This window comes from Tigriopus californicus, chromosome 8 (assembly GCF_007210705.1).
Source record: "Tigriopus californicus strain San Diego chromosome 8, Tcal_SD_v2.1, whole genome shotgun sequence".
Classification (NCBI taxonomy): Eukaryota; Metazoa; Arthropoda; class Copepoda; order Harpacticoida; family Harpacticidae; genus Tigriopus; species Tigriopus californicus.
Genome location: NC_081447.1, coordinates 4,636,845 through 4,650,521, shown reverse-complemented (window position 1 = coordinate 4,650,521; position 13,677 = coordinate 4,636,845). Strand labels below are relative to the sequence as shown.

The window sequence follows — 13,677 nt, the reverse complement described above, 5'->3', positions numbered from 1 at the left end:
TATCATCACTCATGACATGGCCTTTACCTGCCCTCAATTCCTTATCGTGATATATTAATGAAAATCAAGTCCAATTGGTATCTTATCAAGGGCTCCATCAAACGACAGACACGTTTCTTCGAGGTCGCTTTGTTCCAGTTTTTTCCTTTGCTGAAAGAAATTCCCGTTTTATTGTTCCTTCATATCATGAAGCAGATCTTTGGCTAACTGGAGGATTTAGTGCATAGAGCTGAATATCCACCATGTCAATCTTTAGCTTCATTATTCTTTATGCGCTACGTTGCCTTTCGACAATAGAGGACATCTCGATCCAATCCCTTATTTGTTTGGCTCCCCTTTTCGAGGGAAACAAAAGCACACAACCGCGTTCCAAAGAACTCTCATCACGATTCAGACGCCAAGTCATGATTGTAGTCTTCTACTGTGCAGTAGTTGCCACTCCAATGCTCTATTAGCCGGGTTCCATTTGATCCAATTGCGCTTGCATAATCCCCTCTCTTTATGGCCCCTTACCAAGAAATAAAAGTCTCCCTCGTGAAGGCCCTCCATCTTCCACAGACATTTATTTTCACCTCCATCCTACCCGCCGTCGTCTTCACTCCCTTCGAGGTCGTCACGGTCGTCCTTTTATATTACAGAAAGAGAAAACCTCGACACCCAGGATCCTATCGTTAACTCCAAGCCACACTTTGGTCGTCAGACGAAGAACTAGATGGATTCCCCAACCTCTCTCTGCGAGGCAAAGACGCCCGACAAAATGCTTATGAACAGACTCTTGTCCTCGTCCAAAAAGGGTTGGAAGCCCATCCGACGCATAACGAGGTCCAAAGGCCACGAATCGCGGACTTTCCTAACACAGTAGTAACAACTAAGCTGGTTTTCAAACCCTCGTTGTAGTGTTGGTTGCTGGTGAGGTACGATTCACGAGGCTGGCGCGTTTCAAAGGGCCCATCATAGGCTTCTTCCACAAATGGAAGAAGGCCGCCAAACGCACATGTCGGTTGTCCTCATTGCTCACAACTCGCTCCTGTGGGGAACAACGGACATTTTCGGATGTCTATTTTGGGTGTGTGTAGTGTGAATGTGCTCAAGTGAATGTAGGGTGCCCATTGAAAGTGACAATTACAGCTCGGTCAAATCCTTTTTTGCCTCACAGAGCGACATAAAAACAAATGTGGTACAACTCCACAAACGAAGAAAAGACCACGTGACGTTAAGGTGAAGACAGAGGTTAGAGCGATGATCTGCTCATTCTTCAAAGGAATACGCATTTAAGGCTGAATGTTTGAACAGTTGACTGAGGCTTGCCAAATTTGTCTTCTGGGGCGCACTTTTCAGGTAGGATATGTTAAAAATGCAAAGAAGTTTTATCTAAGTGAAACTTCTCATGATTGGATTTCTCACGTTTTTCAAGCGAGAATCTGAGCATTATAGCTCGGGAAGATTGGGTACTATCAGTTCATTAAGATGCGACGATGTTCCAGCCGAAATCTCGTTTCAATCCAGCCCTCAAAGTTTGTTTATGATAGTGGATATCGATGATAGAAAAATACCCATTGCTAGAGGTGTTCGCTGCTAAGCTTCGTTTGCAGAAAAGAGATTGAAGCCTTCTGTCAATTCCACGGTTCCATTCCTTGGCATCTTGGAATCTGTTCCACATCAATTTTGGTTGAGAGAGGCCTGCCAAAATCAGATCTGACGGGAAAATTTGCGAGTTTGCTATCTTGCGGGGTCATCGGTGGACAGAAGACGGGGGAACCGCTGTCGTCGATCGATTGAATGAACCAAAGATAGGAGTATCTGCCCAAGAAGGGACAAGATCAAGGTCCATGAGAACAAAATGGTCTCTTGGTATTTGACGAATTGAAGGGAGCTGCCAGAGATGCTTGTCAAATCCCCTAGATATTGGAGATGGCCATTCATCCCTCAGGTTGATGATGACTCTTCCGAGAATGGCTTTAGACAGTACAGCAATAACGTCCGTCTAAGGACGAATTGGATCTCAGAATCAGCAATTTGGACACTCTTTAACGCCGTTAGCTGAGAGCTGAGAAGGATTGAAATTTCAGCCAAAATGAGTAGAAAAATCATTTTCGAACCCGGAAATAGTTAGAATTGAACGTCTGCACTAGTGATGGGATCAAATAAATTATCAAAATCAGAATTGCTAGAAAGCTAGGAAAGTCAAAGCACCTGCCGTGTCCCACTTAACATAAAAGGTTAGGTTTGACCAAAAAGGCAATCCTGTTTTGATCGAAGATCTATCAGGGTTACTTTTTGTGACTAACTAACGGGTTTCCGAAATTCCACTAGGGATGCCACAGGCCCCTGAAAATGTAAATTGGTAGCCCTAGTTGCAACCTCCCGGGATTATTTATTTGATCCCATCTGTGGTCTGCACCTCGTATTACGTAATTACGATTTAGGCGTTGTGCGTCTAAGTAAAAAATAATCTTCAAGCACTTGCATCCAATGAAACTTCATCAGTTTACGTTGTTTTCTAAATAACACACTCATCAAGTCTTTTAGGGTTCTCAGTGTCATTCAGAAAGGAGATATTTGGGCTTTATTTGCAATATATATATTTATGTTGTCTTTTGATTATAACTCTTATTGGGGAACATTGACTGTAGAGTTTGTTCTCCTTCACTAAAAAATGTACAATTCAAACAAGTTTTTTCTGTGCCTGCTTAGTATTGTGAGGTAAATTTAAATAAAGATCAACCGTCTAAGCTCAAGGTAACGCCTGCAAGATTTTTCCCGTTGATAAGATTATACCTACGTATGTATGAATCAGTGCAATTTTTTGCCAAGGATTGCGTTACGAGCACAATGCTTAGTTGAAGAAATGTATCATAAAGTTTTCATTGCGGGTAAACTTTCATCTCTTTGTTGTCAAGATTTGAATTCGTATACACTTTAGGCTCGAAGTTCAAACATTTGTCCATGAGCACACCATGTCTTACCACGAAACCACATAATGTAATACAGTAAGATTTGTTATTAAGATCTCTCCCAAATCTGGTGAAGGTATTTCAACACAACGGACGACCTTCCAGTTTTCTCGAAAATGCAAGGATCAGCATGAACTTGTGGTGTGAAAGAGAACGGAGGGGATCAGAAATTGACAGGCTCAACTTGTCATTTGTCAAGTAATGCCCCGGTTTCCTCCAGCCAGCTAACATTTGAGGAGTCTTGGTGAACATTTCGTTGAAACGTGAGGAATTAGGTCAGGGTGTGATGATCGCAACATGCGAGTGAGTCTCTCTCTCGATCCGGCTCTCTGACATTCTCCAACAACGGTTTTCTCGACCCTCTCAACTTTAGGAAACTTTCGACATGTCCCACCCATATGTGGAGGTCACTCGCATCCTCGTTTCCAAATTCCCTCGCCCCTGTGACAACATATTTCTTGAATATGCTACGTGAAGAGTTTTTCGTCTTGCCGAGCAAAATGGCCCGGTAGCTCTCGAAGCTTGGGAAGGCCGATAAAAAGATTAAACCAGAAGATCTAATTAAAAGGGAGGACTTATAGACATTCCAGGCTTGCAATGTCTTGCTTTCTAAAAAGAGGGAGGTAGACTCTCTCTTATATATCATTGCGTATATAATATCATCCTTATTTGATAATTAAAGGTAACATTAAATACAAAACAAATCACTTTTCTGCAGGTTCATTTCAAAAGAATGAATTTGGTCCAGGTGGACCTAAGTGTCAACAAAACGATGCGCCATCTATTGGTGGTTGTTCACATAGGATTTGGAATGTTGTATTGCATCTAAATGTCCCGCTAATCCTTGAAAGCTGGCCATTATTTCCAATTGCTACAATGACTCATGGAGGCAAACTTTAAGAGCCGGAGAGAAACCAGCATTACAAGATGGAAAGAAGGAGGTAGGGCCAGTGAAAGGGAAAGGAAACCCCCTTATTTCCTTTCTTTTCATTCTGTTGGTTGTTACAAAGGCTTTTGTGTGGTGACCAAGAGACAAAAGAGATTTATGTCGAGCCGAGAACCTGATTCATGACTTTTCTGACAGATCGGAATATATGCACATAAACGGAATGCTCGACAAATGTATTTTCATTAAATTGCTTGTTTGCTCCGGACATCCTCTAACATCCGTAGTTGACCGACAATAAACGCCAATGTTTGGGTCTAAAGAGGAAAACACTCAGGATTTTGTGTGCTATACCCATCAGGTTGGTTTGATTCTTTGGCCAAGCAACGCTTGTATTGTTGTTCATATGAATCGGGAAAGAAGCATTTCGGACTCAAAACCTCAAAGTCTAAGAAATTTTGAGTCCTTGAATGCTTCTCTCGATAGTTGTATTTTCTAAGAGAATCGGCCATGAATTCTCATTTGAGACGATCCACGAGACTTTGAAGAGGAGCTGTTTCAGTGAGCGAGGAATCTGAAATATTCTGCGTCAAAAGGGTCGCTTTGACATCCCTTGACATTCCTCGGTTGTTGTAAGGCAAAAAGCGGGAGAAGTGGAAACAGATCCGTTATGACTTTTTGTAAGACGTTTCGTATGAAGTGAAGCAAGTGAAGATGCAAATAAAAGGCATTCTGGAACAGAGTCAACTGCGCCAGAAGCTGACGTTCCTGGAGGTAGAGGCAATATTAAAATGAATCAGGTGCTATCAGCATCAACGATGAAATTCCCAAGAAAACACATGTCTCAGAGGTGGCTTTGTTCAAGCTCATGATTTTCGGCCTGTTTTGTTGGTGGGACACATATTGTGTGGAAAATCCAAATCTTGTCATTCATTACGTAATATGTGCACTAAGTGAAGTTGGGAGAAATGTTTCAATGGGCCCAAATGTGTCCTTCTGTTTAAGAATGTTGGCGTCTCTTGGGAATCAAAGTGCAACTTGTCACCAACTAATTCGACCAGTTTGCAATATTATAAAGCATAAACCTCTGCAATCTTTTTATCCTAATCTTTCAAGCAAGTCATTGTGGAAAAGTAAAATTGTGTTGGCATATGACAAGAAGATCATTAGAGCTGACATGACCGTACTTTAAGAGTATTCAAAGACTTCGTTGTCCCAGGGCCCCTTTTACCGAGTTCACACTCGCGAAATCATGTGATGAGGTCGATTTGACCCATTTCCAAAGTTATTACAAATAACTGTCGATCTAAAAAAAATACCTTTTTCATCTTACGTTTTTAGAGGCTTCAATTGGGTCGATAAGTTATACTCTTGCTTTTTCATGGTGCACCCCTGGATTGTGTCGTTGAGAGCTCCAGGATTAGCGATAGCTCTGACTGCCGTTCGAGCATCAATTTTGGAGAGTGAGCAACATTTTTTTAATGCGTTGATTGACATGCTTGCCCGTGATGATGTTTGAATCGGCAACTTGCATTTGACGATCAGGTTCATTTCACGAAATAGACCAAAGAAGGCTGGCCGGTGACGCACCACATCCCTGGGGAGTAACTTGAAAGACTGCGAGATGGATGTTAATTTCGCAGTCTTTTCCTCCCGTGTCATCTTAGTAAGCTTAGCACTGCCATTGTTCAAGCATTGGAAGATCTTTCAATCTTGAACATGTTACCGCTTCCAAAGATATGGCCAAGAAAGGTAAGCAGATTTTCCAACCAATCACTTGCTCATTATCACGGCTAGTCCCAACTAATTAAAAAGAGAACACATTTACTTTTATCAGGCCTTAATTTTGACGTTACTACTTGGACTCAGCATCAACCATGTTCATGCAGAGGCAGAGGCAGAGGCAGAGGCTGAGGCTGATCCCAAAGCTGAGGCTATTCCCGATCCCGACCCACAATTCATGATGATGCCACAAATGCCCCAACAAATGATGCCATCATTTCCTGCCCAAAGGCCACCCATGAGTCCTTGTGAAATGACCAACCAATGTTGTGGGATGGCTAATGCCAATTGTTGTGTAGGGGGTCAAAAATGCTATACCACCTATGACCGGAAATGCGAAACCGAGGACGATCCTCAATGTCAAATGACTGTGGAACAAGTCTGCTCCGAAGAGACGATGCCGGCCTGCCGATTGGTTACCGAGGTTGTGGAGAGAGAATTTACGGGCTCAATTTGCACGCCCAAGCCCCTAACCAAATGTTGGAGCTACGAAAAGAAGGTGTGTGCCCCAAGCACAAAATCCGCCTTTCAAGATATCACGTGGGAGAATGAAGTTCTTCGGGTCGTTGATGAGAAGATGAGGGAGCATTGCTATGACCAAACTGTTTTTAATTGCTCCGAAAATGTTTACTCCGACATCGTAACTAAACAAGTTGAAAAAACTCGGATTGTCCCAGATTCACGACAACAATGCAGAAATGTCCCGATAGTGGGTAACTCTACAACGATCACTATGCCAGTCGTGAGCATTTCGTACCGAACTGCTTGTTATGACATCCCTGCGCCCAGATGTTCCACCTCCATGTGCGGCACTGGAACTTGCGGACAAGGCCAAAGCGTTTGCTCCAGGAATGATTACAACACCCAAACAGTCTGTCCAAGCGGAGTGAACAATCCCAATCAGAATTGCCAACAAGTTCAAAGACCCGTGTGTTATGGTCAAGGCCTTCAATGCAATGCCGGAAGTCAGCAATGTTGCGGGCAACAGACTCAGCGAGTTTGCCGTCAAGTTCCTGAGAGGAACGTCCAACAAGTCAGCCGAGTCATTCCCGGACAAGTCACCTACGAACGCGTTTGCCAGACGATGGTTTTTAATAGAACCGAAAGATATTTAGAGCCTGAGCAACAAATGGTGAATAGGACGAGGAAGGAGTGCCCTTCGAGTATTGTGAATAAATGTTCCAACATATCTTACGCCGAATACGCAGTTGTCCCTGAGAAGAAAACCCAGAGTGTCACAGTTCAGCTTCCGGAATGTAAGCACCAGACCGTTCAAGATCGGTACTGTCACACATTTCCAGTCGGTGACATGGCTTGCCGAAGCACTCCCATCAAGAAGAGATTTAGAATTAGCAAGCTCAAATGTGATGGGCAAGAACAGCGACCAATTTGCAAAAAGGTCCCAAGGTTAAATTGTCGCCTCGGCTCAAGAAATAAATGTGAAATGGTTCCTCGAAGAGTGTGTCAGAAATCGTGCTCTGACTCTCCACTTTGTAATCAATGTAATCAATTTATGCAACAAGGCCCTGGCTTTGGATCCTGCCCAAGCAGTGGTTGTGGAACAATCATTCCCAATACCCCCTGGTTGCCAGACGATGGGTCCTATGAAAATAGTGGCGTGACTGAATTCCCTGGAATTGGTGGTGGGGGATTTTACCCAGGTAGTGAAATCGGAGGAGGGGAATTTTACCCCGGGGGAGAAATTGGCGGCGGTGGATCATATCCAGGAAACGAAATTGGCGGTGGCAGTTATTATCCTGGAAATGGAATTGGTGGGGGCAATTACTACCCTGGAAATGAAATCGGTGGAGGGGGTTCGTATCCCGGAGAAGAGATTGGAGGAGGTGGCTCATATCCAGGCCAAATTGGTGGGGGTGGATCCTATCCAGGGGACGATATGGGTGGTGGCTCATACCCAGGCCAAATTGGTGGGGGTGGATCTTATCCAGGGGATGATATGGGTGGTGGCTCATACCCAGGCCAAATTGGAGGTGGCGGTTTTTATCCAGGAGGCGAAATGGGCGGTGGATCGTTTCCAGGTCAAATTGGAGGTGGCGGCTCCTATCCTGGTTCTGGCGTGGGCGGTGGTGGAAGCTACGGTGGCTACGAGGGTTTCACGGCAGATAAAGCACCTGCTGAGCCTACATCTTTGACTTCAGAGAATCAAGAACACAATCATTGATGCACAAATTTGTTTGGCATCATCATTGCTAACTGAAGTTGATGCCTTGTTCGTTGAGTCCTTTGTAGCCTTACAAGTTGTTACCTCGTTTCAATTACCTCTAAGGGTTGATCTCCTTCTTTTGTACACATTTTGGACAAAATAAACGATACGACAGGCTCAAGCAAATGTTAAGGGCTGGCTTTGAACTACGTACAGACAACATTTTTCGGGACTTGAGCCTCTCAAATTCAGGGGCTTTGGAATTGGGCTGCTGGCATGCTTTTTAGCCTTTTCAATGCCTACCAATGTCAATGAAGATGAACTTGGCTGTAATTAGACGCTTTTCTTGCATATTTTACTTTTTCAACTATTTTGGTAATTTTTTGGGTAAAAACCTCTTCCAAGAATTCTAACCATAAAATAACCTAAAACCGAGGATTTTCGGGGAAATTGAAGGGTTTGGGTCATCTTTAGGGGAAGTTCAGGAGGCTGATCGGACAACTCGACCCAGCGAACAACTCGACCCAGGACAACCCGGCCCAAGACAACTCGACCCAGTGGACAACTTGAACAAGCGAACAACTCGACCCAGGACAACCCGACCCAGTGGACAACTTGAACCAGCAGACAATTCGACCCAGTACAATAGCTAAACAACATATTGGCCAAAAACATGACTATGGAACAAAACTAAAGCTTGATGAGTCAACATTCGATGTGCATGCAAAGATGTTAGCATCAGTAACGCATTAAAAATAAAAAAAATCTAATTTGATTAAAACATTATCAAACTTGATTTTTACACCTTGCTTGATGTAAATATAACTTGCTATTAAAGATCAAATGATGAATTGTGTAAATCATTTCAAATTTGACATGTTTTACATCATTTTGCTCCCAAAGTATGAACTATTTGTAAGCCAACATATTGGGCCTAATATGTGTAATGGTTCGAATTGTTCTGGATCCGTTCAGGAGAAATACATTGGTGTAAAAAAAATCGGGGCAATGTTCGTCCCCGCTCAAAGATTCATTTGTTATTGAACCTCAAGTTGTCATTGAGAGGAACTGTAGAGCATAAACAGTAGAGTCATATTGCAAATGACCTAATTTTTACCGAAAGATAACCCCCCCTATCGGTTGCCACCAAAACAGTGTTCGAAAGCAAGAGTGAGAGCAATGTTGAAATCAGAACCAAAACTAAGGGCCTGCTGAAGACGGGCAAGAGGCCCAGGAGGATGGCTGAGCGTTGAAGTGTCAATCCTCAAACCGTTGGTAAGAGGAGAACTTCATTCAAAAACAGCGAATCCCTTTACAACAGACCCAACTGAGGGCAAAGATCTGGGATTGCACTGAGCAAAACTATTGATCAAGCAATTTTTGCCTTAAAACCAGACCAACACTTGCATATCTAAACGAAAAAAACTTTCTTTCACCTTTTTTAAACATATTTTTACGTTTTCATAACTTATCTTGGCTGATTTTCGTAACTTTAAAAAACTATTTTGACCAAAATTACAACTGATACGGGATACGTACTAAAACATATATATTCAGACGTAAACGAGATAAAATTACAGATTACGACAATGGCTGCTCTTCACATACTGGGGTTCGAGTCTGGTTTTCCTCCGACGTCAGGGTGACTCCTGCTCGGGAATCGATATCGCAGGGTGACCCGCAGAGAGGTATCAGAGACAGTGTTACACAACATATTTTTCCAATCCCTGCTTATAATGGAATGGGATTGTCCTTTTAAGTAAAATCCGAGATGTACCATTTGCCAATCATAGAAAGTTATCTTTATTTTACATCTTTTTTTGTTTTGTACGGGCTTTTCTAACTGCTACAGAGAATGTAATTCCAAGAACTATAAACACTAAAGGTTATACTTAGTCTATTTATTACGGTTTTTCACGGCTCTTTGGTAAGACGTAATTACTTTAAAACCTAATAAGATTATTGCTCATTTATGTTTATGTCTAGCTTTAGCAGTTTCTTTCTGATTTGTAGTGTAGTTTTTCTAGTTCCAAATCGTTATGTGTAGTTCTTTAGTTTGATTGTATTGGTCATTTAGAGTTAGAATTTATTGTTTTGTTGAGTTTATTTCTGTGTTTTTGTGCCGTTTTCCTAGTTTACGTATGTTCTTGATTCCTTGCTCTTCTCTGTCCCTTTCTTCTTGTTTACTATCTCCATCTTAGATTTTTATGTTTAGTTTGATATGAAGTAGTTCATTCCTATTTTGCTTTGTTGTCCTATACATCAGGACAAGATTGCACAGCTTTTTGGTTCTTTTCATTCTCTTGGTCTCTTGATTTTGCTGCTCATAGATAGTTCCTCCTGCATTCATGATGGAAGCTATTTTTGGAGAAGTCAGCAAAGAGGCTACACAATGTTTGGACTTGGTCATAGCTGGGAAGGATCCTTCCGCAGGCAATAAGCTGTTTATTATAGAGGCTTTAGTTGCTTGGGTCAATGAAACCAGGGTGCTGCTGGAAGAACAGGCTCACCCAGTAGTTGAGAAGTCGACTAATTTGACCAACGTAGAGGTTGAAGTATTATCTCCTCTTGAAAAAGCGCAGGAAAAGACAGTTGTAGAGAAAATATTCTGTCCTGTTTATCAAAAGCAGCCTTGTCCTGAAGAAGGAAAAGGCTGTCAGTTTGAGCACCCTAAATGGTGTCAAAAAACTTCTCATCAAGTTCGGCCTTAAGAAGTACAATCGGAAGGAGGGATGTTCAAAGGTAGATTATCCTTTTTTTTCACCCGTACATGTACCGTCAGTCCATGAGACTTAAGACGTGCTTTAATGTACGGTGTACCTCCGTCCATGTTGAAGGGACGCAAAGAAAGCCGAGAAATAGGATAGCTCAGTTTCGTAGTTTTAGAGCTGACCCTATTCCTAAACCTAATCCCACCCCACCCCCCTTCCTTAACCCATTTAGCTTCCTCCCTCCCTCTCCTCCTACCCCCCACCCTCTCTCCCAATTCCCTCCTCTTCCTTCAAATACCCAATCCACCCCTATTCCTATAAAAACTCTCCTCCCTAATATTCCTTGCCCCACCCCTATTCCCAAAATACGTTCCTATTCAAATGTAGCTGCCCAACCCATTCCTCAAACCCAACCATCCCCATTAGCTCATGCATTGCCTCCAGTAGAACGTAGCTTTGTTGATAAGAGGGATTTTTTACGGTTGGAGAGGATGGTCCAAGATCTTGTGAACTTGGTCCGTCAAAAGAGAGGCCCGTAAAGGGGCTATATTTGAACGTGCATTGTCTGATTTCTAAAAAAGACAGCACAAAAGTTAAGATCTTAGAAGAACTAGCCGTTGAGAGAGAGATTGCATTCATCTCTATAACAGAAACCTGGCTTCGGCCAGGGGTCTTAGATGAAGAACTAACCATAGTTGGTTTCAACTTAGTTCGTTGTGATAGGATACGCCCTGATAATCCCATATTCCCACATGGGGGCGTATGCCTATATGTTAGGAATGATTTGCACATTAGTCATGTACAAATGTCGAATGGAGAAGTAGAGGTCTTAGTTTGTCATCTTCGAGGTCTTGATTTGTCTATTGTTACAATGTATAGACCCCCTTCTTGTTCAGCAAGCTCTTTTTCGTCAGCTCTCCAATTCACTGGAAATGAGTTGGACCTGGCAGTTTGCTCGAAGGTTTTCTTTGTAGGGGACTTTAATTTTCCGGCTAGCGTTGTAGAGTGGGAGGTTAGTCCTGATGGGTATATTCCCATTTCGAAATCGACATCTCAGTCGTTCGAAAAGCTGGAAGAATTCGCGATCTTGCGCAATTTCTCCCAGCACGTTGGTGTAGCCACTAGAGAGAATAGCGTTCTCGACTTGGTCTTTTCCAATGACCCTGATCTGATCCAGTATGTCCATGTGACACCTACTAATCTGTCAGATCATCATGTTCTTGAGATAGGGTCGACCATTACTCAAAAGCCGGCGTGCTCTAGAGTAAAACCGGCCAAAAAGGTCGGTTTGGCTAAGTTCAAGTTCAAAGATGAACATTGGCCGTTGATTATAGAAAGATTAGAAGAACTTGACCTGATTTCAATTCTGAAACAGGAATCGTCCATAGATGCAGCCATTGATAAGTTAGTTTCAGTTTTTAAGGAAGTTTGCTCCAGTTTAGCAATCTCTGAATGTGTTCCGAAAGGTGGTACACGGACAAAAATTCCAAAATATAGGAAGACTTTGTTCAAAAAGAGTTGCAAACTAGCAAAAAGGCTGAAGAGCACTTCGAATCCAGTAATTGTGGCTAGTCTCCAAAAAAAGTTGGACGTAGTTCAGGGTAAGATTAAGGCCTCCATCGAATATGACCAGTTACAAACTGAGAGTAAGGTGGTTCAGGAGGTCAGGTCGAATCCGAAGGCATTTTTCTCTTATGCGAACTCTAAGAGAAAAATGAAACACTCTGTTGGGCCTTTTGAGGTTGATGGGGAAGCCATTAGCAATGTAGGGACTATTTCTAACGCTTGGAGATCAGTTCTCCAGTGTGTTTTCAACCCCACTGAGTTCGGAAGCAACAGCTCATTGCTCTGAAGATGAGTCTGTTGAGATTGACAAGGTTAGTCAAGTTGAGCGTTTAGATGATCTTGTAGTCACAGATCACGATGCTTTAGAGGCCATCAGGGACTTGAGGCTTTCGAGCTCTCCTGGTCCTGATGGCGTGACATCTCAGTTTCGGATGAGATGTTCACTGGTTCTCGCTCCTGTTTTCTCGTACTTGATGCGTTGCATTTTGGATCAGGGCAAGTTTCCCGCTTCACTAAAGTTAGCTCATGTTGTTCCAATTTTTAAAGGGGGAGATAAGTCGCTCCCCAGTAACTACAGGCCGATCTCTCTCACTTCGAATATTGCGAGGGTGTTTGAGAAGATCATGAAGTCCAAACTTGTTGAATTTCTTGAAGTAAATAAAGTCCTTCCTCCTAGCCAGTATGGGTTGCGAGCACATTTTAGCACGGTTACCTGACTGATTAAACACATACAGTAGAACATATTATTGAGGAAATAGAGAGAGACACAAGTCAATTGATGTTGTGAGACTTCATGAGATTGGGATCCAAGGCAGGGTTCTTGATTGGATAAGAAGCTTCCTTCATGATAGGAAGCAAATAGGAGAGGTTGAATGGTCAAATGGTGACTTATTTTATGTCAAGTCAAGTGTTCCCCAGGGCTCCATATTAGGGCCCCTCTTTTTCATGATATTCATTACCCCTCTTCAAAAAGCTTGATACCATTATGGCATTACAGCCAGTCTTTTTTCCTATGGTGACGATGCGAAGTTGGTTTCGGGTAGGAATGGCCAAGATTCCATTAGCCTGGGAAAGGATCTAGATAGAATTTACTCTTAGGTTACCGAGAGTAATGTGGCCCTGAACGGAATGGAATTCCGCTCAATGACCTTTCGGGTCAACTCCTTTGAATACTCCACTCGTAGATAATGGAGGTTAAGATATAGAGCAAGTCTCACTTATGAAAGATTTTGGTGCAGTCCTCCAAAATAATGGAAAGTTCGATGAGCATATCCAGTTGAAGGTGGGTAAAGCTTTTCAAATGTGTTGTTTAATATATCGCACGTTCAAGTCCAGACTATCACGATCACGATACTATCAAGATGCTAACTAGCTACACACGTCAATTGTTCAGCCACATCTTGAATATGCTTCACCCATTTGGGCTCCAACGAGTGCAGCAGGTTTGCAAAAGGTCAAAAAAGTCCAAAGAGGTTTCACAAGGAACATCACAGGAATGAGAGAGCTCTCATATTGGGAGAGACTAAAAAAGTTGGGACTGTACAGAATTCAGAAAAGGTACGAAAGGTATCTAATACTGTAGGTCTTCAAAAGCATCCATGAGCTTTGTCCCAA

General features: G+C 42.6%; 1 protein-coding gene across 1 annotated transcript; it reads left to right on the top strand.

Moving 5' to 3' along the window:
- The first annotated feature begins 5,116 nt into the window (after nucleotides 1-5,116).
- On the top strand, nucleotides 5,117-7,978 carry LOC131884519 (uncharacterized). The gene is made up of 2 exons (XM_059232332.1): nucleotides 5,117-5,592; nucleotides 5,678-7,978. The coding sequence occupies exons 1-2, from the start codon at nucleotides 5,560-5,562 to the stop codon at nucleotides 7,802-7,804; spliced, it is 2,160 nt and encodes a 719-aa protein (XP_059088315.1). The 5' UTR covers nucleotides 5,117-5,559; the 3' UTR covers nucleotides 7,805-7,978.
- The last annotated feature ends 5,699 nt before the right edge of the window (nucleotides 7,979-13,677 follow it).